General features: G+C 46.0%; 1 protein-coding gene across 3 annotated transcripts in view; it reads left to right on the top strand.

Annotated features, from left to right (window-relative positions):
- The first annotated feature begins 550 nt into the window (after positions 1–550).
- The window catches only part of TRABD2A (TraB domain containing 2A), a 51,204-nt gene continuing 23,862 nt past the window's right edge, over positions 551–27,892 (top strand). The window contains exons 1-4 of one of the 3 annotated variants that reach the window (XM_074285608.1): positions 551–1,021; positions 8,903–9,463; positions 24,372–24,518; positions 27,024–27,198. In XM_074285608.1, the coding sequence (XP_074141709.1) occupies positions 869–1,021; positions 8,903–9,463; positions 24,372–24,518; positions 27,024–27,198 (1,036 nt within the window). In that variant the 5' untranslated portion in view covers positions 551–868. The remainder of the gene's footprint in view (positions 1,022–8,902; positions 9,464–24,371; positions 24,519–27,023; positions 27,199–27,892) is intronic. The other 2 variants (XR_012485773.1, XM_074285607.1) reach the window with 2 other exon arrangements.

The raw sequence follows: 27,892 nt of genomic DNA, 5'->3' as shown, positions 1-27,892 counted from the left end.
AACTTTCCCGACTCCGGCCTGGCGCTCGGTCAGCTCCGCCACTAATGAATCGGCATTTATTTTCTCATCCTCCCCCGTCCCCCCCCCCCCCCTCATCATATCTTTAATGACGTAATTCTCCCTTTGAAGAAAAAAGGGGCTGAAAGGCCGGCTCCTTTTTGTCCGTCTCTCTCTCTGGGAGGATCGCGGACTCGCACGTGACGAGCTCTACAAGCCTGCAGGCGCCTGCGGGAGCCGGGCGGGCGAGGGATGCGCGCGGGCGGGCGGCTTCTGTGCCAGCCCGGCGCGCGTTTAGCTCGCGAGTTTTTAAAAGCCGGGATGTTGTGGGATCGATCGCTCTTTTTCTTTACGTTCTATTGTAATGGGTGGGATTCAGAGAGAGGGGCACTCGGGGGCTGGGGGGGAGGAGTCAGAGAGGCTCCGAACAGATGAATGAGGGCCCCCAAACGCACGGGGGAGGGGAGGAAGTTTGGGGGAAAGGGCCTCACGTGGCCAATCGCCGGAGTTTGACTTTGTACCTCCATCCAGAGGCTGCAGTCGGAATTACAAAAAAAAAAAAGCGAGTGCGAGGGAGCGGGGGAGCGCGGCGGCCCGGCGGGCAGAGAGCGAGGAGGGCGCGGGGAGGAAGGTGAGGTGGCGGCCGCCAGCTGCTGCGCCCCGGGCTGCTGCGCCCCTCTCCTCTGCGCCATGGCGGGCTGGGCGCCCCTCCCCAGCTGCGCCGCCCCATCCGCAGCAGCTCGGGCCCGGGGGGAAGAGGAGGACGGGGACTGATCTCCCGCGGACCCTAGCGCCCCGCACCCCCCCAGCCCGTCTACCTGACCTCGGTGGGGACGCGCGCGCCCCGTCCTGCCCGCAGCCCGGAGCCGCGATGGGCCGGATGAGCCCCTGGAACTTGGTCCTCCAGACTTTCTTCCTCCTGCCCGCCGCCGGAGCCCAGCGCAGGGGCCCCGCTCCCGGGAACTACGCGCAGGCGGCCCCCGCTCCGGCTCCGGCTGCGGACGCCTGCAAGCCCGGGACACGGGTAAGTGGCCGGGTCTCTACTTCCCGGAGGAGGCAGAGGAGAAGAAGGGGGAGAGAAAGGGCAGAGGAGAGGGGGAAGGGGGAAGTGGAGGGAGGAGGAAGGTAGGAGACAGGAGGAGGGAGGAGAAAGGATGAAGGTGGAGGAGGAAGAAGGGGAAAAAAGAAGAGACGGGGGAAAGGGGAGGAGGGACGGAAAAGTTGGAGAGGAGGGCGGGAGAAAGGATGGAAGAGAAGGATGGAGGGGGCAAGAGGAGGGAGAAGTAAGAAAAAGAGAGAAGAGGGGAAGGGATAGAGAGGGAAAGTGAGGGGGAGAGGAAGGAGGAGAAGGGGAGGGAGAGAGTGGGAGAAGTGAGGGGGAGCGAGCAAGCACGCCGGACTCGGGCGCACCGGGCTGGGCTCTCTGCCGCCCCGGCGTACGGAAGGGAAGTGGGCTCGGGCGCTCCGGAGCGCGGAGCCGCCGGGCCGCCGCGATCATTGTTCTGCCCGTTTCTCTCGGTCCAGCGCCCCCCCCTCCCCCCGCCCCGGGCTGTCGCGTGCACCTTTCCCCAAGTTTGCGCTGGTCCCGGAGCCGTCGCTCGCGATCTGAAGCCTCCTCCCTTGGGGGTTGGGGCGGGCAGGCGGGCCCCCGGCTTCCCGGCTGCGGACGGGTTTCTCCGGGCCAGGTCCCCGCCCCCAGGCTTCCTCCCCTTGCTGGCGGCAGGGAGCCCCCGGCCCCGGGCGGTGCTCTGAGCCGTGACTTCCCCCGTGGCGATGGGCGCCTTTGATCTCCGCTGCCTGCTGAGCCCCCTTTTCAGCCGAGGGGGGAAGGGGCAGGAGAGCCCGGGGCACTGGAGAGCGAGCAGAGAGCGGCAGGAAGGGCTGAGGGGCCGGTGGGGGCCAGTGTGCGGGGAGGGCGGGGAGGGGCTCGCCTCCCCCCCCCCCCCCCTTTTCTATCTCCCAGCTCTCTTCCCTCTGGTCCTTCATTTCTGAGGCACTTCTCCCGTCCAGTGCGAGTCTGACTTCTTACAATCCTGAAAATCCCAGGGCTGCAGTTTCCCTCCTTTCAATTTCCTCCGGTGGGAAAAAGGACCTTCGGAATCCCCGGGTCCCGCCCCCCGCGCTTCACCCCAGAGACCGCTGCGAGGGGACCCCGGAGGGCGTGTGGTCCAGCCTCTCTCTTCCTCCCAGTGAGAACCATCTGAGCTCGGCGAAGGCAAACAAATACTGGGGCCGGGTCTTCCCAGGCAGCTAGCGGGCGGAGGCTAGGGGCAAACTCAGGGTCCCCCCCAGCTCTGGATCCAGACTCACCGGCTCCGCTGGGGTCCCAGAGCTGGGGGCGAGCGGTGGGGTTTTAGGAGAGGTAGGCAGGGCCAAGAACAGACAACTACAGAGAAACCCTTTAGTTCGAGTCTGTCAATTTGGGGGGTGGGTTAGCTGACTTGCCCAGAGTCACACAGCTACTCAGGGTTTGACTCAAGTCCTCCTGACTCAGGGCTGGTGCCCTGTCCCCCTCGCCGTCAGTGCCCTGTCCGCCTCCCCGTCAGTGCCCTGTCCCCCTCCCCATTAGTGCCCTGTCCGCCTCCCCATTAGTGCCCTGTCCGCCTCTCCGTCAGTGCCCTGTCCCCCTTGCAGTCAGTGCCCTGGCCCCCTCCCCATCAGTGCCCTGTCCCCCTCCCCATCAGTGCCCTGTCCCCCTCCCCGTCAGTGCCCTGTCCCCCTCCCCGTCAGTGCCCTGTCCCCCTCCCCATCAGTGCCCTGTCCCCCTCCCCGTCAGTGCCCTGTCCCCCTCCCCATCAGTGCCCTGTCCCCCTCGCCGTCAGTGCCCTGTCCGCCTCCCCATCAGTGCCCTGTCCCCCTCCCCATCAGTGCCCTGTCCCCCTTGTAGTCAGTGCCCTGTGCCCCTCCCCGTCAGTGCCCTGTCCCCCTCCCCGTCAGTGCCCTGTCCCCCTCCCCGTCAGTGCCCTGTCCCCCTCCCCGTCAGTGCCCTGTCCCCCTCCCCATTAGTGCCCTGTCCCCCTCGCCGTCAGTGCCCTGTCCCCCTCGCCGTCAGTGCCCTGTCCCCCTCCCCGTTAGTGCCCTGTCCGCCTCCCCATCAGTGCCCTGTCCCCCTTGTAGTCAGTGCCTTGTGCCCCTCCCCGTCAGTGCCCTGTCCCCCTTGTAGTCAGTGCCCTGTCCCCCTCCCCGTCAGTGCCCTGTCCGCCTCCCCGTCAGTGCCCTGTCCGCCTCCCCATCAGTGCCCTGTCCCCCTTGTAGTCAGTGCCCTGTGCCCCTCCCCGTCAGTGCCCTGTCCGCCTTGTAGTCAGTGCCCTGTCCCCCTCCCCGTCAGTGCCCTGTCCGCCTCCCCGTCAGTGCCCTGTCCGCCTTGTAGTCAGTGCCCTGTCCCCCTCCCCGTCAGTGCCCTGTCCGCCTCCCCATCAGTGCCCTGTCCCCCTTGTAGTCAGTGCCCTGTGCCCCTCCCCGTCAGTGCCCTGTCCCCCTTGTAGTCAGTGCCCTGTCCCCCTCCCCGTCAGTGCCCTGTCCCCCTTGTAGTCAGTGCCCTGTCCGCCTCCCCGTCAGTGCCCTGTCCCCCTTGTAGTCAGTGCCCTGTCCGCCTCCCCATCAGTGCCCTGTCCCCCTCCCCATCAGTGCCCTGTCCCCCTCCCCATCAGTGCCCTGTCCGCCTCCCCGTCAGTGCCCTGTCCCCCTTGCCTTCAGTGCTCTGTCCACTTCTCCATCGGTGCCTTGTCCACCTCCCATTGCTGCCCTGTCCACCTCGCCATTATCATTATATCATTAAGAAACCGAGTTTTCAGAAGATTAAGCCATTTGCTCAAGATGACCAAGATTGCAAGCATCCCCTGCTGGGTTTGAGCCCCCAAACCTCCCAACTCCTGAGACACTGCTCTTTTCCCAGGACCTGACTGTCTTTTTTGGGGGGGGGTTAATTTTAATTTTAATTTTTTTACTCTTTATTTATTTATTTATTTTGATCGGACTGTCTTTTAAGAGTCTTTGGACGGATGAAGGATGTCCAGAATCAGAGGCCACATGACCTTGGGCTCCAGTCACGTAACTCCCCTGGGTTTGAAATTTCTTATACATGAAATGGGGGGGGAGTCAACCAGATGAACTCTGATGCTCCTTCTAGTCCCAAATTCCTTGACTTTTGTCATTTACCTCCAGTCCCCTTGGACAACGGGCTATTTTACTGGGGTCTCACCTTCTGCCGAGACAGATATTTCCTCTTGTTTCAAATCACTGCCACTAACACCCCCTCTTCTTTAGCTCCTTTAGCCCCTCAACACACTAGGGATCTGCCGGGATGTGTTTGGGCCCACTGGCCCCACACCAGGATGGAGGCAGAGAGCTTCAGCCCCAGATTTAAACAATGACCCTGGAGAAGTTATTTGAGGAAGGGGCTGGAGGAGGCCTGGGTGGGCAGGGTAATGGTTAGCCTGCCCTCCAGGTGACCTCTGCCTCTTGCAACAGCCTGTTGACCACATCCCAGCTTGGAACCCCCTTTGCTGACGCTTTCCCCTATGCTGTCTGGCAGGCTTCCATATTCAGGCTCACTCTTAATTTTATTCACAAGTTTTATTAGTATAATGGAAAACAGAGGGAGGGGATTGAGTTTTTCCTGCACTTCTGGGGATTGGAAAGGAGAGGCCCAGTGGAAATATTGGTCCATTTTGTGGCCAAGAAAAATTCTTAGTTTTGTTGCTCTGGGAGGAGGGGCGGGGGGAGAGAGGGGGTGTTTCTGGCTAGAGAAGCCTAGAGAATGAGACTCTGAGAATGAAGCCAATCTGGGGCTTAATTGAAACCGTGACTGACCTGGTTCAAAGGTGGTGGTGATTTTTCCAGGAGTGCCTGGCCTTACTAATTCCATGCAATTCAGATGAACACGAGAAGCAGCAGAGGAGGCAGGGAAAAGGGCTGGTAGCTGGATGGGGCAGTGGGGAGAGTGATGGACTTGTCAGAAAGGTCAGAGTTTGAATCCTGCCCCCCTAATTAGCCTCAGAAGTTACCTAACCTCCCAGCTTTAGGTTGCCCATCTGCAAAATGGGAGAATAATAACACTCCCCCCTGGATATAGTGAGACCAAAATGAGTTCATCAATGTAATGTGCTTTGCAATCCTTGAAGAGTTCTGGAAATGGGAGCGACTGTTATGATTATCTTTTTTGATAAAATTCAGTTAGAAAGAGTCCTGAAATGTCCTGCTGTTTCTTTCCATTGAGCGTTTTACAGATTGATGCACACAGGGCAAAATATGGGTTTTTGGGTAGTTGAATAAAGACATTAGGATGTCAAGTTATTCTGTGTAAGCTCCTAAAATGTTCTATAGATTAATGCACATAGGGTTAAAATAACTGTTTTTTATTAGGATGTCAAATTATTCTGTCTAAGCTCCCAAAATGTTCTATAGATAGATGCACATGGGATTAAAATAATTAATTTTTTTGGTAGTTGAATCCACGCATTAGGATGTCAAATTATTCTCTGTAGGCTCCTAAAATATTCTATAGATTGATGCACACAGGGTTAAAATAACTTTTCTTATTAAGATGTCAGATACAGATAAGTTCCTAAAATGTTCTCCCAAGGGAGAGACTGGGGCAGCCATTCAACCACAAGATCCACAGGGAAACTCTCAGGAAGAAGCGACTCCGCCGCAATGACAGAATTCAGGGTTCGGAAGGGAACATTTTTTTATTAGGTTGTCAGGTTATTCACTATAAGCTCCAAGAAACTATTTTTGGGATGATAGTAAAAAAACAACAATAGCAACAATTATAATAATAATATGTAGCATTCATATATCTCCAGACACTGCACTAAATGCTCCCCAAATGTCTCATTTGTTTCTCACAACAATCCTGGAAGGTAGGTGCTATTATTATGCCCATTTTATCTCACAGCTAGTGAGTGTGAGAATCCAGATTTGCCATCTTTTTCTTCATATCCTCCTTTTTATTGCTGAGGAGCAATTTCCCAATCATGCATGTTCACATGTGGGGTGTCAGTTGTGGCTTCCCCTTTCTCATGCAATCTGTTAACATGTTCTCTCCATTCCACCTTCCTGATATTTCTTGTGCACTTTTATCCCATTTCTCCTCAAACTGCAGGCTGTCCTCGCCTCTTGCCTGACCATTTCAATGGCCTTCTGGTTTTTCTCTCTCGATTATTTATGCCCTTCGGTCCATCCCCTACTCATCTGTCAGCATCTGTAGCGAGCTGTCGTCTCCAGAAGCTGCCGGATCGCTCTCTGGGAAGAGATCTGCTGTGTCTACTCAAATCTCTCAGACAGATTCTTCTTCCTGTAATGAACCGTTGTCTCCAGGCAGTTGCTGTTAACTCTTGTCCAGAGAAGTGACTTCCCTTCCTGCAGAGAGCCCCGTCAGGCCTGATGTAATGCAGAGACTTCTCTTCCTGGAGTGCTGTACTCCAGCCCTTGTCCTTCCCCAGTCTAATCTGCTCTCCAGGCCCAATGTTGCCTCTTTTATCCTCCCAGAGAATGGGCATGGGATAATGCAAGGGCTTCTGGGAAGAACCACTTCAACCAATGAGCTTGCTCCTTCTAGGATTCCTAAGGTGTAAACTCCCTTTACAGGTCTGAGACAGAGAACTGTCAAGTCAACCTGAGTTCTCACCTTGTAATCCTAACAAGCATCATCTTCCAAAAGCAAAGTCACCCATCTCTTAAATAAATTCTAATGGATCCCTGTTATCTCAAGGTTCAAACATAAACTCCTCTGCCTTTTAAAGCTCTTCATCTCTCTTCAGCCTTCTTATACCATGTTGACCTCCACTTATTCAGCCATACTGGCCCACTTGCCATTTCTTGCACAAGATCCTCCATCTCTGACTCTGGGAATTTTTGTCAGCTTTTCCCTATGTCTAGAATTCCCTTCTCCTGATTTCCTTCAATTCCTAGAAAAAATTCTATTTTCTGCAATAATCCTCTCTTGGTTCTCATTCCCTCTGTCCATCATCTCTGAATTACCTTCACTGTACACAGCTACCTACATTTTGTCTCCTTCATTAGCCTGTGAGCTCCTGTAGAGTGAGGGCTTTTTTTTTTTGCCTTCCTATATTATTTCTGAAGCTTAGTACAATACCAGCCATGTACATGTACTTAGCCATTCATTGATCTTCTCAGCCAGTTGGAAAGCTCCTTGTAACATGTGGCTGAGAGATGTTGACATTTTTATTAAAAAGGGTATTCCTAGATTTTTGTGTATCAATGTTATGTCCAAATGATTCTAGAAAATAGGTTAAGTCTGTGGTAATAACCTGTTTTTAGTACAGTTTGTTGTAATTCCCCAAGGTATTTTAAACATGTACTTTAAATATAGGAATCTGTCAGGCTATGAAAGATGGAGATGTTTCTAGCTTTCACTTTATGTCTTGAAAGGTATTCAGTAGTTGCTAAATTCTTATACTTGCAACAATGTATTATTCTGCCTTGTAAGGAGAGTTACATTTTGTGTTTTCCTAATTGGAGGTGGAAAAATGCAAGATTGACTTTGTCTGAGTTTGTCTGGGTTTGCCTGGAGGAGATGAAGATTTTGTAGTTGTTACTTTCATGCACTGGAGCAGCTAAATGGCACAGGAGATAGAGCCCTGAGCCTGGAATCAAGAAGATTCTAGTCTCAGACAACTAGCAGTGTGACTGTGGGCAGGTTACTTCATCTCCATTTGCTGCAATTTCCTCATCTGGGAAATGGGAATAGTAATAGCTCTTCCCTCCTAGAAATTGTCAGGATCAAATGAGATAATAATTGTGAAGTACATGGTACACAGTAGGCACTATATAAGTGTTAGCTATCATTACTATTCATTGCTTCAATAGGACTTCCAAATTCAAGCTCAAAACTTTTAGTCACTAACATTTATTTGAACACAAAATTCTTGAATCCAATGACTATTTTATGTCTTTGGAGAAAGATCCCAGAGGATGAAGGTTCTGTTCAATTTGCTTTTTGGTGGAAAATAATTGTCATTAAGTTGTTAATGTTTTGATCTGCTTCCTTTAATTTAAAAGCCATATTTGGTTCTATTTAAAAGAGAAAAAATGTTTTTGAGTCTAGTCAGAGCTGTAATAGGATTAAATGGTTTTTCAGAAAGATGTCATGTTTTATAGAAGGTGGCAGAAAATAGTTTTTCATGTTGACATCATTATTAGTATCTTTATACATGAATGAGCCATGAGTGCAGAACTGAGTCAAAAGCTTTGGATTACTCAAAGGCAATAGATAATTTATTATACTTTCAGACAGCTTAATTTTTAATCACCAATAAATTGTTGTTTATACTGTGGGACTTTTTTGACGCACATTTTTTGCTTCTCAGCCAATTGACTTTTTTTGTAAGTACTTATATGTGTGTGTGTGTATATGGGTGAATGCTTTGCTGCTGTTTTCATTCAAGGGTCTTATTAGTAATTTAGGTAGCTCTTTGCGTGTGAACTACTAGGTGTGGACAAGAAGAAGACTTGAAACTGACCCTTCTGCCATCTTTTTCTCCTGGCCCTATGCAAATTTAATGTAGATGAATGTTGAAATGCACTTGGAAAACAGTGGGCAACACTTGTTGATTGATTGGCTAATTAGCAAAAACTCCAGTATCTCTGCCCTCCAAACGGGGCCACAAGGAATCATAATTGAAAGAACTGAACAATTTTACTTTTCCTTCAGTTTGCTCATCAGGAAAGTGGGGACCATAAGAGCCCGTTCTTCCTGGGCTGTTGGATTTGATGAGAGAATGTGCTAGATGATGTCAAGTATGATTATCATACCCATCACAGTAGTTTCCGCTCCCCCCCCCCCCCAGTTATTTTTGTTTAAATGCACTTTTCTTTGAAGGGTTCTCTCTGCCTATCAGTGGCTCTCCACATTGACTTTGCTGTTTCCCTTGCCTTTTAGCAGAGTGAATTGAACTCTTTCTTATGGACTATCAAGAGAGACCCGCCCTCATACTTCTTTGGTACGATTCATGTGCCCTACACGCGGGTCTGGGACTTCATTCCCGAGAACTCCAAGGCGGCCTTCCAGCAGAGCAGCATCGTGTACTTTGAGCTGGACCTCACGGACCCTTACACCATCTCGGCCCTCACCAGCTGCCAAATGCTACCGCAGGGTGAGAACCTCCAGGATGTGCTGCCCCAGGACATCTACTGCCGGCTCAAGCGCCACCTGGACTATGTGAAGCTGATGATGCCCTCGTGGATGACCCCAGATCAGCGCGGGAAGGGCCTCTATGCTGACTACCTGTTCAACGCCATCGCGGGGAACTGGGAGAGGAAGAGGCCTGTGTGGGTGATGCTGATGGTGAATTCCCTGACCGAAGTGGACATTAAGTCCCGGGGGGTGCCGGTGCTGGATCTCTACCTTGCCCAGGAGGCCGAGCGCCTCAGGAAACGGACCGGGGCGGTAGAGAAAGTCGAGGAGCAGTGTCATCCTCTGAATGGGCTGAACTTTTCTCAGGTAAGAGTTATGTTGGTGTGAGGTAATAATTGTCATTGGTTCCAGGATTTAAGATTGAGTTCAGATACGGCCAGGTCCAAATGAGGGGAAATGATGAACCTCTGAATATTTTAATTCTTATGATTTGTCTGAATGGACTGAACTTTTCTCAAGTAAGAGTTAATATTGGTGGGAAATAGTAATTGGCATTGATTCCGAGTTCAAATACAGCCATATCTAAATGAGGGCAAATGATGAACTTCTGAATATTTTAATTATGATTTGTCTGAATTTTTCTCAGGTAAGAATTATGTTGGTGTGAAGTAATAATTATCATTGATTCCAGGATTTAAGATTGAGTTCAGATACGGCCAGGTCCAAATGAGGGCAAATTAGGAATCCCTGAAGTGGTCACGTGTATTTTAATTTTCATGATTTGCGTATAGAATTATGTGAAATGAGAGAATTGGTTCCAGGCCATCATTCAGTGCTGTTTAATGTTGAGTGTGTGTGTATGTGTTACATAATATAGTGTGCATGGATGTATATATGCATATGGGGCAGATTTGGGACCTGTACTTTTATTGGTAGAGAACAAATATTATATATATAATATATGTAATATATATATGTACATATATAATGTGTGTATGTATACATATATATATATACATGTGTGTATCTATATAGTTTAATAGATTTCATATATCTGTGTGCATACACACACACACATACACACACACACACAGAGTGTTTAATGGATTAAAAAAATCCAGTCCAAATGCCATCCTTCCTGAATGGTATAGTTCAGGATACTTCAAACTAAGTTAATATATCTGTTTTATCAAGAGCTCTCACTAGTATGGGATACATGGCTCTGCCTCAGGTTATAGACATTGTCAGGGACACGACTCCTTCCTACAACAATGAATTTCTCCTTATTTCCTGGGTGTCTGCCCCATGGATCCCCTGTGTTGGGCTGCGTTCTATCCTAACCACTGTTAGGTTAGAATTCTCTGGTGATGGGCTGTCCCTCGCCATGACTGTACTCATGGTGGGTATAGATTTCTGGACTTTCCTGCCCTACCTTTCTACTTTCCCTTCCCATCTCTTTTCCCAATAGGCCTATCTTTTGTATTCTGTTGGAGTCCCTGCATCCTTCACCTGAATTTGCCCAAGGTACAGTAGATCTGGTTATGGCTCTGGGTTTATTATGCTCTGCCCCAACTTCTGCAGTGTAATAATACATAGGTGTTTTTTTTTTTTTGGACATGCCCAAAATATAGTTAGGGTTTTCAGCCGATAGGAATTGGATATTGTGATTTCATTGGTACAAAGCACTCCAGGTGAGGATACTCCCTCCATTATTGCAGACTGGTTACCTTGTGAGAGATCGTACTTTCCCAGCATCCCCCAATCAATGGAGATCAGTGGCAGTGCTTGAATCCAGGTCTTTCTGACTTTAAGACTCGCTCTTTATCCACTATAGCAAATTTTTTTTAGTTAATCAGGGTTGACTGACTTGCTTAAGGTCACACAGCTGTTAAGTGTCTGAGGTCATATTTGAACTTTGGCCCTCCTGACTCCAATCAGCTATCCCTCTTTTTTTTTTTTTTGAAAAAATTGAATTAAATCATATTATACAATGATCAATTCTGATGGACATGGCTCTCTTCAACAGCAAGGGGATTCAGGCCAATTCCAGGGGTCTTGTCATGGAGAGAGCCATCTGCACCCAGATGTGGGGACTGAGTGTGCATCACAACATAGTATTTTCACTCTTTTTGTTGTTGTTTGCTTGCTTTTTGTTTTCTTTCTCATTTTTTTCCTTTTTTTAAATCTGATTTTTCTTGTTCAGCATGATAATTGTGGAAATATATATAAAGAATTGTATATGTTTAACATTAAAAAAATTGAATTAAGTACCTATCAAACCTGGGAAATAATTTTATAAATGCCTTCCTCTTTCGACCATTGCATACCAAGAGAAGATTGTTTCCTTCCAATGCTGCCATTTTTCTTTTTAATGCTTCTTATCACTAAGGATCTGCTTTGGGAAGAGATGGAGGAAGTTTGGAGTGAGGGAGTCCAGTTGGTTGATGTGAATTGTGGCTGGGATGAAATAACTGTTATCTCATTTTGGGGATTTTGCTTTTGTTTTTGCTTTTTAAGAAAAGATTCTGATCATTTTTGAGAATGGTCCCTTCTGCCCCTGGCATTTTTCTGGATCAATCAAGTCAGTTATGTCAGGCTCATGACTGACTGCTTCCTTAGTCTCATTTGACCACGAAGCCCTTGGGGGCTTGAATTTTATCCACAGATGCCCTATACTGGTTGGAGGTAGCTGGGAGCATGGAGCACATCAAAGAGACCCTCCTCTTTTACCTGTCTGCAGGCATTCCTTTCTCTGGTTTCCTTCCTACCAATCTGGGATCTCCTCAGCTTCCTCCAATGGCTCTTCCCATCACACCCACGGAGTGAGTGCATTCTATCCAGGGCCCCCTTTTCCTTTTCCTCTTTACTGGCTTGTTTGGCGATTTCATCAGTTCCCAGAAATCACAAGTTCTATTCTTATCTCTAGATGGATCATTGTTAGTTTATCTCTTTAGTCCTAATTTTCATCAGCTTTTGCTTTTGGGATCCCTTGAATTGGATAGCAACAATTTATATATTTTATAATAATTTGTTATGATAGCATTTATAGAGCACACAGAAAGTACTGTACATGTGTGATCTTATTTGCTTCTCACAACAACCCTGAGAGGTAGATGCTATTATTATCCTCACTGTATAGATGGGGAAACTGAGGTAAAGTCCCATAGCTAGGAAGGATTTGAATCCCATCAGAGTCTCTGTAGTCACCTTGCAGTTGTTTGCTCCTCCAGCCCCATCGAGTCTCCATGGGCTTCCACCCCCTAACTCCAATAATGTCATTAAATCAAAACAACCTAATGCTTGTCCTGTGACTCAAATCTCTATTCTCTCTGTCTCCTCTAAATCTTCCCTCCTTGTATATTGTCTTACTATTATATTTCCTTATTATCCCCTTACTTTCTAAAAAGTGAAGGCTGTCTTGCTTGGTCCCCAGAGCTTGGTCCAGTGTTCAGCCGAGTGCTTAATAAATGTACATTCATTCATGCATTCATGCAACTTCAGTTTGCTTAGGCCACTTCCTAATCGGGCCAATTCCATCCCATTTTTGTTCCTTTTTTTTGGGGGGGGAGGCGCATGTTTCCAGTATATAAAGTGCCATCGTAAATATTTTCTGCTGTTTCCCTTCTTGGGAAGTGTGTGTGCCCAGGAGTGCATTGAAAGTTGCCTCCTGCATCTTAAATTGAAAGTTTCCAATGTTTCAGAATTGGCTGCTTGTGAGAGTGGATGAGGAAGGACAAGGCTCTTTACCTGGAGAGCACACGGGGGTCCCAGATGATTTCTAGACGTGGGCAGAGGATTCACTGCTTTATCTCATATACACACTTATACTGAACTCTTCCCTCAATCCCAGGGTTTCCTTTTGGCCTCCTGAATAAAATTAAATGTTTGCAAAGCACTTTTTTTAGATATGATCTGAGTAATTATATGGTCTGGAATAGACCTGGGAAGGGGGATTAAATCTCTATTGTCCATCTCTTTGAAGGGGCGCAGATTCCAACCTTGACCTTAAGTGATGGATTGGGCACTAATGAATCAGCTGTTTTTATATATCATCCTAAAGACCAGTTGAAATGTCAGATTGCAGATTTTCCCCCATCCCTCTGCTGTGAGACCTGACCTGGAGTGGCTTGGGAACTCCTCACTGGCGAGGTCCCAAACCCTAGTTCCTCAGGAGCCAGAGATGCCTACAGGTCAGCAGGTTTAGGAGAGTGCTGCAACCATGGAGACTAGTGTGTTTGTAACCATGGCAATTGGTGTGGCTGTGACCATGGCAACCAGGTTAGGGACCATTCTGGGATGTATGCTCTTGTCTTTTTGGAGATGGTCTCTTATTCTTGGGTATTAGGGAAGCCATCATCCTCCAGGTTGGAGTCATAGGACCCAAGTTTCTACTGCTAGAACAGACCAGGGATAGGGATCCAGGCTCAGGGCAACTTTCCGGGCCAGCCAACAGGTATTAATTTGTTATGGATTATTCTTGCCAATAGATGGCGCTAAAATTTAGAGCTTCCCCCCAGGTAAGTAGCTATGGCTTCTAGATTTTTAATCTTGGATGTATCATGGAGTCACTGACATCTTGCTGGAGCCTCGAAACCCCTTCTGGGAACAATGTTCAGTGCAAAAATGCAATGCAAAGAATGACAAGGGAAGCCAGTTCTAGGAAATACATTCATGTATGTTGTTACAGTTCATGGGCCCCAAGCCAAATGCCATATCCTAGAGTAGGGTGCAAGGTGTCATACTGGATACCTCCGGTCTCCACTCCCTGCCCCTTTTTCTGACATGTACACCCAGAATTTAAAAAAAAAAGTTTAGTCCTGGGGCCTAGAATCGTCTTTGAAACCAGAAAAATGGAAAGACATGATGTGAAAAGACAGAACCTTTGAAAATTTGATTCAAATTTGAATTTTTGAAAATTTGAAAATTGAAGTCTTTGACAAAAAGTTTCAAATGAAAAGGGACTGCCAAGGTGGAATTTGGGCCATTGGACACTAGATAAAAGAGGGCATTTCTCAAGCCCCTGGTTTGTTGAATATTGCTTAAGTGTTTATACTGCTTTGGGACGGGAGCTTAGGATGATAGATTTAGACTGGGAAGGGACATTCATCCCAACCTTGCCCTCCTACCCATTTTAGAGATGAGGAAACCGAGACTCATAGGGAATCTACTTTGCCTAAGATCACTCAGATACTAATTGGTAAAGTCTAGATTTGCACCCAGGTGTGATTCTAAAGAGAATCATTGTCTTTCCTTCATGATTAAAGACTGAGCAGAGTTTATGAGACCAATTTTGCTTTTTGCCTTGTGGGATCCTCAGGAGCTGGACCTTTTACATCAAGCTTTAGGAGGTCTTCAAGAGAGGGGCAGCATGGCAGAGTGGCTAATGGAGTCAGTCCCACTTCTCTCTTGTAGTCAGGGGGCAATTTACTTAATTATCCATTGCTTCAGGTGATTTATACAGCAAACAAGATGGTGGGGGGATTTCTTGTAACAATGAAATCATAGGCACCATTAAAATGCTTTATGTACATGATGTAACTTGAGCTTCCCAGTAACCTTGTTCTAGGTGGGTATTACACTCAGGTTGTGGGCCAGGTGTATTTTCCTTGGATCTTTTCTTCCCCCAGCCTCCCAAAATGTTTTCTCCAGGGTGTGTTCTAAGCATGTTTATGGTAGGTATTATTTCCATTTAACAATAGAGAATTTACATGATTTTTAGTGGTCACCTAACTGGTGTCAGAGGTGGGATACCAACTCCCATTTCCCCAGTCTGTTCCACAGCAGAATCTCTCTTTACACGGAGCCTACTTCCCCCTGGTGCTCTCGATGAATAACTCTCATTATATCTAGGTACAGTGAGTGCATGGATGGTCACGAGAATTTCCAAGTTTCCTCTTCTTCCTAGCCCGAGTACCCCACAGGGGGCCATTCATCATTCTCCCCCCCCCACAGGACTCCAGTGGGTGCTTAAATATTTGCTGGCTGAAGCAGTCATATTGTCGAATTGTTGATTTGTTTTAAGGTGGGGTCCTAGGAATTGTATCCGACAAAGATTGGGCTATTATGAATGGTTCTGATGGAAAGAAATAATTGGGAAGGGCGAGATGCTGATCAAAGGGAAGTAGACAGGATTGATCCTGATTTATTACGGGATTCATGACAGCTGCCCTGTCTCTCAGCCAAGATTTCCCAATCTCCTCAAGGTCATTTTAGGTGCCGTAGAATGGATGCCAGCAGTCTCTATTTTTATAGCACTTCTTGCCCCTCTGTGGACTTTCCCAGAACACTGGTTATGCTGTGCTTTGGTGTGCTGGGTGTAAATGGAAGGAAACACTTGTTTCTTGGGATACTTCCTAAAATGGATAGCATTGGTATTTTCAATCAGGGGAAAAGAACTGCTCCTAAAGGGTTCCAGGAAGGACATTTGGTGTTTCTGGCTGTGATCTCTGTCTGTCTGGGTTAATTTCAGCAAATCTGTGTAATGATTTGAGTATCCTATAGTGGAAAGGATGCTGGACCAGCCCTGTTTTTCTACTGATTTGCCATCTGACACCTGGGAAATTCTTTGATATTTGTTTTTTTTTTCATAACACAGCAGAAATTAACTTTTTGTGTGTCCTGGGCCCTTTTGACTGTTTGGGAAAGCCTATGGACTTGGTTTTATTAAACATACTTATAAGACTTATTTTTTTTTGGCAAGGTTACTTGACTTGCCCAGAATCACATAGCTAAAAGTATTAAATGTTTGGGGATTATTTGAACTCAGGTTCTCCTTTCTTCAGAGCTGGTGATCTTTCCACTGTGCTATCTAGCTGCCCCACTTACAAGATTTATTCCATTTATAACAACTCATCTCTGTGAATGACACTTCTCAATAAAATCTAAAATAAGAAACAAACGAGGCTGAGAATGATAGGTATCTTTTTTTTGGGGGGTGTCTTTAAAAAACATTCTGAGAATAAGATTATTGGCTGACAAAAAACTCTGCATCTAAATTTGCAAGAGTTTTTTTCTATTTAAAATAATTTTTTTCTTCCCCTATGGAGCAGGGGAGAAAATCAAAACCCTTGTAAACAACGATGTATCAAGAAAAATAAATTTCCACATTGGCCAAGTTCAAAAGAAATAGAGTTCATTTTGCATTCTGAATACATCATTTGTAAGGGGATGGGTCCTCTGGATTTGTGGTTGGTCATTGAATGGGTCAGAATTCTTTCCAACTTGTTTGTGTTTATAGTGTTTTTGTTGTCTTTTCCCCCCTTTCAGGTTCTGCTCATTTCACTTTTTGTCAGCTCACGCAGCTCTTCTCAGTTTCTCTGAGAGTGTCATTTCCTAAATCACAGTACCATTTCTAGTCCTTCACCCCATCCCCATCGTAGCTGCTTTCTGGACATTCTCCATCTCCTCAATAACTGGGCAGCGGTCACTCAAGGGCCCATTCCCACTGCTGATCAACCAGTCATGGTGCGTGAATATAATGAAATGGTCCTGGGCTCTAAGAAATGACTGTTTGAAAATGGCCTTCTCAAAGTGTGTCCAAAAAGGGAGGAAAAGGAGTAGTTAGTGGGGCTGAATGGATTGGGTGTGGAAACTGAGGCTCTGAGAGGTGTCGAGTCCAGTGAGACTGGAAGGAGCCACGTACAAGAATTTAGATTTTATCTCAGAAGCACTAGGGAGCCAGCAAAGCTGATTGAGATGGTTAGAAGTCATGTTAGTATCATTTTGCAGGATTGACAGAGAGATTAATTAAATGATCAGAGCAGGTACAGATAGGTCCATTAATTAGATGAAGGTTTCTAAAGTGACAAAGTAAAGTAGAATAATAATAGAATTAATATTATATAAATATAAATATTGCTTTATACTTTGCAAAATATGTATAAACTAATTTATCCTCATAATAACTGTGGGAGTTAGGTGCTTTTTTGTACACCCATTTTACAGATGAGGGAACAGAGGCAGAGGTTAAGTGATTTGCCAGGATCACACAGGTAGTAAGTGTCTGAGGCTAGATTTGAACTCAGCAGGGAATCCATGATTTCTTGGACACAGGAGTCTGATCCTAAGGCAACTTCAGTGTAGCCACAGAGCAGATGAGCTGGCCCGGCTTCCTCAGCCTGCCAAAATCAGGTATCTGGGGCTCTCCGGCGGTGGGTGACTTTTTCTTGGATTTCCAAACATTTTCCATCCCCTTTGAAGATGTCCTTGGCTTCCTAGGTTTTTCTCACTCTACCTGACTTCAGTGGCCGGATCCATGAAGGTGGCTGAGAAATAAGAATGGAGAAACTTTGTGAACCGTGGTCCTAGTGCACTGGGGGAAGGGAAGGCCTTGGCCCAGCCATCCCAGGCACTTTGGGGGGCCTTTGTCTTCAGACTGGCCCTAGATAGGTGGGATTGATGGAACTCCCTCAAGCTGCTCTCCCAGAGAACTTGGGTCATGTTTTACACTCCATCCCCAAAGTATTTTTGATAAGGTAATTGAAATCTTAGGAATTGGAGAAAACTCATATGTTGATGTAAGTTTTCTGATATTCCCATGGCTAGTTCAACATGCCTGGCTGGAGATTGCTGCTCACTCTCCTAGGCTGACCAACATAAGCTGGAAGAACTCTGTGTGAACAGAATTGCAATGAATTGAGTCAGAACCAACACTCACTGCAGAAACACTCAAAATCAGTTTGGTAATACCAATTGAACCCAACAAATGTTCATCCAGCCATTGTTCCAATGATGGAAGACCCCTTTCTTAGGGTAGGCCATTGTACTTTTGGTTAACTTTTATTACTGGGAATTTTTCATAATGTTGTACTAAACTGTTCCTTTTTAATTTCTATCTGGCTTTTTTTTTAAAGTTCCAACTAAAATTCTATCTTTTACATGAAACCTTCCCCAACATCTCTTACTTCTGGTACTTTCTCTCTCTTAATTATCCACTTTATCCTATATCCAGCTTGTTTGTTCATATTTGTTTGCTTGTCTCCCCAATTAGATTGTGAGTCCCTTGAGAAAAGGTATCCCCAATCCTTCTTAATTCTAGTGCCTTTCCTCTCTTAATCATTTCCACTTTATCCTGAACACAGCTTTTTTTGAATGTATTTGTTTGCTTGTTGAACCCCCAATTAGATTGTGAACCAGGTAAATTCCACGGATTAATGTTCTGCTGGTGAAGTTTCCCCAAAAAGTGAGAAAAAGTCTAGAATGAAATTCTGAAGACACAAAAGTATATGATTCCAGTGAGAAGAAAAAAAGGGAGTTGTTTAAACAGACATATAATGAGGGAATACTAATCTCCTTTGATTTAAATATATCTATATCTATATCTATGCACACACACACATATAGAGATGATGACTGATGCAGAATGAAGTAAGTAGAGCCAATACAATAATATGCACAATGACTACAACTTTATAAATGGAAAGAACAATCATGAAAAAAAGACCCTTTAAATCAGCATCAAGTAATATGGAAGTAAAAATACCAATATCAACAAAAGAACAATCATGAAAAAATCAAAAATGTTATAAAGGCATATTAAAAATGTTTAATATCAGTGTGTAAACTGCTGTAAAGAACAAGCATGGCTTGAAGAAAGACCCCCCATCTAATTCCTTGGCAGAATTGGGAGGCTCCCTAAGTATGTACCTTGCATTTTTTTCCGATATATTTCTCATTATGCTTTAAATTTTTTTTAGTCTTTAAAAATACTTTTTGTTTTATGGAATAGTTCTCTGGGAAGTTGCTTATTAAATACTTTAGTTGGTAGATTGTCCAAGTCTTATTTTGTTTCTGTTTTCTTTGCCAAGGGGAATAATGTTTGGCTTGATCTGGACAAAACAAAGATGATGGCTAAAATACGGATTAGGAGTTAGATAAGGGGATCATAACAGAGCATCTAATTGCCTTTGTTGAATCCCTACATCACTTGGCTCAGATGAATTGCACTTTTGGATATTGAAAAAACTGGCAGATGTGATTGCTGTCAGCAATATCTGAAAGATTATGGGGATTGGGAAAGATGCCATATAATTGGAAAAAGGCAAATATTGTCCTGATTTAAAAAAAAAACACAGATGAAATTAGTACATCAAGACAAAAAAAGCTTTACAAATATATTACTTGATCCTCATAATTTCCTCTGGGAAGTACAAGTTATCATTCTGACAAATAAAGAAATCAAGGTAGAAAGGATTGAATGAGTTACCTGGGGTCTTGCTAAGTCCAAGACCAGCACTGTGGTGACTCCCCCTTTCTGCCCCCACGTGTTGTGATTTGAATCCAGGTCCCTGGGTTCCAAAACTATCTTGCCTTCCATCATTGTTCCACCAGGAGAAAGAGCCCCTTAGGGTTTCCATGCTCGCTGAAAGGCTTATCATAGGATATGAATCTGGACCTTTTTCTTCATGGAAGGGAAGAAAAGGAGAAATGTATCAGGAGATCCCAGGAAGAGGAGGGAGACTGAAATGCCCACATAGAACCCTCTATCATCAACATTTCCCCCTAGAAACTATCGACTTCCCATGGAACCCAGTCCTTAGTCCAGGACCTTTTGGACTGTAATTTGTAACCTGTTGTCAAGGTATTTCAAGCGATGGCCTTGCAAGTCTGGGAAATGAGGCCTTAATGGGCCCCCAGGTTGTCCACTTTTGACCATTTTACAGACGAGGAAAAAAATGTGATTAACCTGGGGTCATGAGACCTAACCTGAATTAGAATTGTGATTTCCTGGATTCTTGGATCCAAGAACAGAAAATAATTTTGTCTTTTTTTGAGAGGAAGAATATGAGAGAACTGAGCTGTAGGAGTATATACATATATATATTTATTTAAGGAAATTGGGCTGTACTGTGTATGTGTGTACAATACATATATACATACTTACATATATATATATATACACATAAGTATGTTCATATGCATACATATGTATGCACACACACACACACACACACACACACACACACACACACACATAAAATTAAGATTTCCAGTGCTTTGTCGGTATAAAAATCTCATTATTGGTGGTAGGACTGGTTTAGAGTTTGGCTTGGATTTTCTCCAGCCTGTGTCTCCTCCCTCCCAATGTCTTCTTCCAGTGGAATCTTAGACCAATTATTTTCTAGTTCTTATGGGTGGGTTCATAGTTCAAAGGACAGAGTGCTGGCTTCGAGTTCTGACTGCCACTTTAGCTTACTAGCTGTGTGATTTTTCTTGATCTTTACCTCCCTTATTTGTACAATGCAGGGGTTAGAGGCAGGTGGATCACAGGCTTCCAGATCTGGAGCTGAAAGTGATTCTGGAGCTCATTTAGTCCAAACACCACCCATTCCCCTTATTTATTTATTATTTAAAAGTTTATTCACTCATTCATTCATTTTTATTTATTTTCTCATTCATTCATTCATTTGCTTGCTCATTTATGTTTATTTGCATTTTTATCTATCACCAGATGAGGAAAATGAGATCTGACCAAGGCTCCATTGTAAAGGCCAGATCTAGGGCAACGATGGCCGAGTCCAATATCGACATAGGTGGGATAGCTTGGCCCTCACCTGGCTCAGCCTCAGTTTCCCCAGCTGGCAAAGTGGGGAAGGAGAGCCAAGTCCCGCTTCTCCCATGTGCTTTCCACGTTTTCAGGGGGCTTGTGCCCCGGACTGTCAGGGGTCCCTCAGGCTCTTCAGGGCTTCCCGGCTCTCCCTGACCTCGGGCCGGGGCTCCACATTTGTGACCCCTCCTGCCCTCCTTTCCCAGGTTTCTCGTGGAAGAGAAAGTGCGGGTCGGGGTGGGAGAGGAGCCCCTCTCGGGAAGGGGGGCCCCAGCTTCCAGGGCTGGAGGTCTCCCAGCCCGGTCTGAGAATGGCTCGGCGCCATTACCATGACAAAAAGGGGACCACTGACCTCGGCTCTAGGGTGGCTGGGGGGGGAGGGGTCTTCTCCAGGGTTAAGGGGAGGGGGCCCAGAGACTTGGCCCGGAAGAGGGAGCCCGGCCTCCAGCGAACGCCCCGTTCTCCAGGTGCTTTAAAAGCCTGAGCCTGCAGTCCCGAAGGGTCTTTAAGGCCCACGTGGAGGCCCTCCCCCCCCCAAACGGCCCTTCTGGGGGCTTGAATGGGGGACTCCGCAGGGAGCCAGGGGGGAGAGAAAGGGAGAGAAAGCCCGCCCCCCCCAGGCGGAGGGAACAGATGTGAGCCCCTTTGTGGGGTGGCCGGGGGCTCCCGCCCCTTTCATATGCAGAGCAGCGCTTTGATGTGAGGGGGATGAAAGCTGCCTGCGGGGGGAGGGCCCGCAGGGGGGGCTTTGTCCGGCACAAAAAGGCATCTGCCCGAAGGCCCGCGGCCCCTCCCGCAGCCGGATCCCGGGCCCCTGTGGCCCCGGCACTGGGGCTTAATCGATTTTTTCCAGGCCACAAAGGGAAAGGAAGAGAAGGGAGAGGGGAGAGGGGAGTGTGCGGGAGGGGAGGCTGAGGGAAAGGGGGGTTGGGCGCTCCCGGCCTGGCCTGGCGCTGCTCCCCGTTTGGAGGACCCCGGCCCCGCCCGGGCCGCAGCCTGACCTCTTCCCCTGCCCAGACTCAGTTTCTGTAAAATGGAGGTACAGCGCCTCAGCGCTGTGGGGGATGGGCCGGCCTCTCCGGCCTTCCTTGCCTCCCCTCGGAGGCCTCCGAGGTCCGGGCCAGTCACGCTCGGTTTCCTCCCTGGTAAAGAAGCGGGGGCTGGACTTGTGGCCAGGCCGCGGCGCCCACTGCGGAAGGGCCAGAGGCGGCCCGCGGGTCCGGAGGCACGAGCTCCCCCATCGGAACCGCGCCTGGCCTCCAGGGCTTGGGGTCAGAGCTGGGAGAAGTCCCGGGGTCCCCAAGGGGGAGACAGACGTGTTCCAGGGGGAGGAAGCAGAGAGGCGCGGCAGGGAAGTGGGGGGAGGGAGGAAGCATTTATGTGGCGCCTACTGTGTGCTTGGCACCCCGCGCTCTGCTTTGTACAAAGTTGTCTCCTTTGGTCCTCACAGCCGCCCTGGGAAGTTCGGTGCTATTATCATCCCCATTTTACATTTGAGGAAACTGAGGCAGATAGACCCGGGCCCCACAGCCAGTGAATACGAGGTCGGATTTGAACCCGTTTTCTTGACTCCGCCCACTGTATCCCCGGCTGCCTTGGTAAAACCCCAAGAGCTGAGGGGAGGGGGATGACGTGGGGGAGGGGATGTATTTGAAAACAGGGACTTAAAACGCAAAGGATCCATCATTTTAAAAGAAAATGGATGAGTGTTTCAATCTTTCCATTCTTATCTGAGCGGAGAGGCGCTGCGCTGCTGACCGTACAGATCGGACACGAATTTTTGCTCCATTCATTCCCATCCGCGGAAAGCGGAAGTCCCGCAGAGGACCATCCAGTGCGGGAGCGCATGCAAACCCTGCGGCCGGTCCGCCCCGGCGGCGGGACAGCCCCGCCCGAGGACATGGCACTCGGGCCATAAACCTGAAAGGGCCTTGTAAATGTCAGGAAATTTAGGAGACGGCGCTGGCAGATTGTCTTATCCCATAGTTTGACAGATGAAGAAACGGAGCCATTACTGCCGCAGTGGGTTGTGGGAGGCCTGGCGCGTGGGATTTCGCCCCATTCTACTAGACACTTGACCCACTGGACTTCCTGGGGCTGGGGGGGTGCTTTCCGGGGGTCCAGCCTGCCTCCGGGCACACTGGGCCGATGGTCCTGTACTATTGGAGCCTTATTTGTGGCTCATAGACCGGGGAGGAGGAGGGCAGAGAATGGCGCAGGGCTTTGGGACATCCTGAAAATAACAGCTAATACTTAGGTGTGAGTATTAGGCGGCAACCACACCACAAAATGATCTCCCGTGATCCCCGCGCAGCCCTGGCAGGGGTGCTGTGGTTATCCCCACTTTACTGTGAGGAAACTGAGGCAGACAAGTACTTTTCCCGGACCACACAGCTCGGAGTGTCTGAGGCCGGGTTTGAACTCGTGTTTTCTCCACTTCCCACCTGCTTCCACATCCACAGGTGGTCATTGGCTGTGTTTTGGACTGAACCTAGGATTTCAGTGACATTTCTCATGAATTCACCCGTTTTTGGTGAGAAAATTTCACTTTCCATGTAAGTAGGAGAAGGGGGGCCTTACCTGGGGACAGGTCAGGTTGGGTTACAGGTTAGGGGGATTCTGACCTCGCAGGCAGGCAGGTGCACACCTTGAGGGTTTGCAGGAATTGTGTGGGCTGCCTCTTGTACGGCCCCTCACTTCCATCTCTTTAACACAACTCAAATTCTCCTTCAGGAGATCCTTCTCCTGTGACCATGGCAACCAGGTTGGGGACGATTCTGGGATGCATGCTCTTGTCCCCCTCCTCCATCGGCTCCCCAGTTGTTGCCCTTTCCGATTACCTGGGCACCCCTGTGTGGGGATCTGGGTTTATCTAGTTACTCCCATAGGGTCTCTCCCATTAGTTATTGCAAAAGGCCCGATGTTGGGAAACATTGAAGGCAAAGGAGAAGGGGGCAAGGTGGTAGCGTGGCAGCATGGAAGCCATGACCGTGACCTTGGACAGATCTTGGGGGAGGGTGGAGGAGAGGAGGCTCCATGGGGGCCTTCAGGAAGGGTTGGAGCAACCTCACAGCTGTCACAAAGGTGGCCTCCTGGAGGCTGCCGTCCGCCTCTCTCTGCATCCCCAGCGCTTGCGTGGTGCCGGGCTCGGAGTACGGGCTGGTTGCTGGAGAGTTAGTTTTTGTACTGCTAGCTTTGTACATGGAGAAAACACCACGTAGTGTGGGGAGTTTGGAGTCCCCCAGGCCTGCAGTGGAACATTTATCACATGCTTACTGTGGTCAAGTCTGGAAAGCTGGAGGGGCAGGTTCTGTGATGTTGGGGAGGAAGGGGAAAGAACTATGGGGACTGAATGTAGATCATAATAGAGTCTTTTACCTTTTTGGTTGTTATTTGTTTTTTTTTTTCTTCTTATTTTTTCCCCTTTTGATCTGATTTTTGTTGTGCAGCATGATAAATGTGGAAATGTATTTAGAAGAATTGCACATGTTTAAGCTGTATTGGATTACTTGTTCTGGGAAGGGGGGAGGTCAGGGAGAGAGGGAAAAATTTGGAACACAAGGTTTTGCAAGGATGAATGTTGAAAAATAAAATACTCTAATAATGTGATTATCACAGTAATTATTAATAATAATAATGATAAAAATCAAATCATGTCTCTCCTTCCCCTGGGCTAGGACCTACTGGTTCTTGGATCTGATTCCTTTGCATCTTCTCTGCCATTTTCAGGTGATCTTTGCCTTGAATCAAACCCTTCTACAGCAAGAGAGCCTGCGGGCTGGAAGCCTGCAGACCCCCTACACGACAGAGGACCTGATCAAGCATTATAACTGTGGAGACCTCAACTCCATCATCTTTAGCCATGATAATTCACAGGTGGGTCTGCACCCCAAGCCTTCCCCTTACCCAGCATGCTGCACTAGTGCTCCCTTTTCCAATGGACACCCAGCTCTGACTCTGAGATTTCTCTTTTGACTGAAAATTAGAATCCCCAAATTCATAATCCACTCACTTCCCCTCCATCCACCCCAGCTTCACCTTGTGAAAGGAAAAAATCTTTACCTGGTCTCTCTTAAATTTAAGTATTTTTTATTCTTTAACCTTTTTTATGAGCCCACAATAGTGATTTTATTAGTAAATTTATTTTGCAAATGAAGACAGTTCTGATCTAAGTCAGCATCTTATTATTGCTTAGTCATGTCTGACTCTTTGTGATACCATTTGGAGTTTTCTTGGTAGAACTGCTGGAGTAGTTGCCATTTCCTTTTTCAGCTCATTTTACAGAAAAGGAAACTGAGGATTAAATAATTTATCAAATGGAAGTGGAAATCTTCAACATAAAGAAGAGCCAACTCACTTCCAGCTGATCAATGATGGACAGAAATAACTATACCCAGAGAAGGAACACTGGGAAGTGAATGTAAATTGTTAGCACTACTGTCTATCTACCCAGTTACTTACACCTTCGGAAGCTAATAATTAATGTGCAACAAGAAAATGGTATTTACACACATATATTGTATCTAGGTTATATTGTCTTGTCAAATGAAGAAGTTGGATTTTCTGTTCTTTATGGTCCCTTGTAACTCTCTTTGCTCCTAAGTTCTATCACTAGCAGCTGAGAGTCCCTTTGAGGGATGTAACCTTGGAAAAATAGTTCTATGCTAAAAAAATTTAAATTAATATATATATATGATGTATGTATACATAATACACATATTTATTTACTATATTCTCCTTTCTTACTGTATCCTCTCTTCTCTCTCCTAGAGAGCCATCCTTTATGATAAAGAATAAAAAAAGAAGAAAGAAAAGAAAGTTCTATAAAACTAACCAATATATCCAAAAAGTCTGATTTTGCATGTATCATTCCACACTTGTAGTCCCCCCCTCTTTAAAGCAATGAACAGAATCTCCTTTCTCTTTGTTAGGGTCAAGTGGGAGCCATTAATTTTTAATTGTTTTATAGTTGTTCTTTTCACTTATCCATTGTTAAATCGTGGCATATATTGTTCTTCTGGCTCTGCTTGCTTCATTTTGCATTGTTTTAATTGTTTTATAGTTGTTCTTTCCATTCATCCATTGTTAGTTGTAGTATTCTTTGGTTTGGTTTTCTTGGGGTCTCTGAGGCAGTCTTCACTTTAGTTCAGTAATCACCACGAACAGTCAGGGGTTAAAGTCCAAATTCTTTATTGTCTCTTTCAAAGCCTTGTCTCCTTTCCTGGGACCCAGTTAGCTTTCTTAGAGCCCTATCTCTCTCGTTGGTTCCGAGAGCTTGAGCTCACGCCTGTCTTCTCTGCCCTCTGAATCTCTCTGAATCTACTGGCTGAGGCTCCCAGCTTATATGCTCTATACTGAGTATAAACCAATTATATCACTAGGAAATCATTATTTGTTGTAAGATTAAATCAATCATAGTGAACCGTGCTAAACTAGATAACCATTGTCTATATCAATTCTGCTGGCTTAGCACCTTGTAAGAATCCTTTGTTTCAAGTTCAGAGTTCTGGCCCATAACAGTTAATCATGGTGTATGTTGTTCTTCTGGCTCTGCTTGCTTCATTTTGCACTGTTTTAATTGTTTCATAGTTGTTCTTTCCATTTATCTTGTTGTTAATCATGTTGTATATTGTTTTTCTGGCTTTGCTTGCTTCATTTTGCACTGTTTTGTTTGTTTTATAGTTATTCTTTCCATTTATCCATCGTTAATCATGGTGTATGTTGTTCTTCTGGCCCTGCTTGCTTCATTTTGGATTGTTTTAATTGTTTTATAGTTGTTCTTTCCATTTATCTTGTTGTTAATCATGGTGTATATTGTTTTTTTCTGGCTATGCTTGCTTCATTTTGCATTGTTTTAATTGTTTTATAGTTGTTCTTTCCATTTATCTTGTTAATCATGGTGTATATTGTTTTTTTCTGGCCCTGCTTGCTTCATTTTGCATTGTTTTAATTGTTTTATAGTTGTTCTTTCCATTTATCTTGTTAATCATGGTGTATATTGTTTTTTTCTGGCCCTGCTTGCTTCATTTTGCATTGTTTTAATTGTTTTATAGTTGTTCTTTCCATTTATCTTGTTAATCATGGTGTATATTGTTTTTTCTGGCTCTGCTTGCTTCATTTTGCATTGTTTAATTGTTTTATAGTTCTTTCCATTTATTCTTTGTTAATCATGGCATATATTGTTCTTCTGGCTCTGCTTGCTTCATTTTGCATCAGTTCCTACAAATCATCTCATGCTTTGAATTCCTTGAATTTGACATGTCTCAGAGTACAGTAATATTGCATTACACTCTTAGGATTTGATTCCGTGACTATTGCTCTTTAAGGAGCCAGGCTAACAATCACATACCTCTTAAGGATTTTTTTTTTTTTTACACACAGGTTCCCAATTTTATTAATGCCACATTGCCGCCTCAGGAGCGGATCACTGCTCAGGAGATTGACAGCTATTTCCGCCAGGAGCTCATCTACAAAAGGAATGAGCGGATGGGGAAGAGAGTGAAGGCCCTCTTGGAGGAGTACCCTGATAAAGGCTTTTTCTTTGCCTTTGGTGCTGGTGAGTTTCAGACCTTCATGTGTGCTGAGAGATTCTACCTCTGACTTTCATTGGGGATTGGCCATTCATTCTCTTATATTTGCTGCATTTGTCAGGAGCTCAGTTAAATTGACAGCTGACACCCTCTCGCTGATTTGAAAACCATATTTTTGGTGGAGATAGCTTACTTTCATTCATTGGATGACAGCCCCTTTTTCTGATACCCCTAAACAAATTAACAAAGTTTTGGCCAAATATTATCAACTAACGGTCTTTACCAGTTCCCAGTCATTTTGGGAAATATCTTTGGCAGCTCTGAGTCCCCTTCCTGCCCCTTCTTCTGCCCAGAACCTGGACAGTTGGGGTACAGAAGACCAAAAGTCAACAATCTGGGGAGAAATCAGATAGTGGTGTTTTGGTTCATTCTTTTTCTTTTTCTGAAAGTGTATCCCATACACAAAATTTGGTACAAAATCCAAATGAGAGTGGTTTTTGAAAGACTCTTTTGTGTTTTTCATATTTTTAACTTAATACAATTATTAGTTGATTTAATTGCAATAAGTTAAATCAGTTACTTCAACAAGCATTTATTAAGCATTCATTATGAAAGAATACATGAGTGAATGAAAAAAGTGTTTATTAATTGCTTCATACATGGCAAGCCTTGCATCTTTAAGGTAGGCTTTTTATGGAGGGACAAAGAAAAGCTGAAACA

The sequence above is a fragment of the Sminthopsis crassicaudata genome, chromosome 2 (assembly GCF_048593235.1).
Source record: "Sminthopsis crassicaudata isolate SCR6 chromosome 2, ASM4859323v1, whole genome shotgun sequence".
NCBI classification, from domain to species: Eukaryota; Metazoa; Chordata; class Mammalia; order Dasyuromorphia; family Dasyuridae; genus Sminthopsis; species Sminthopsis crassicaudata.
The sequence above is the reverse complement of the archived record's forward strand: the minus strand, read 5'-3'. Positions and strand labels throughout refer to the sequence as shown.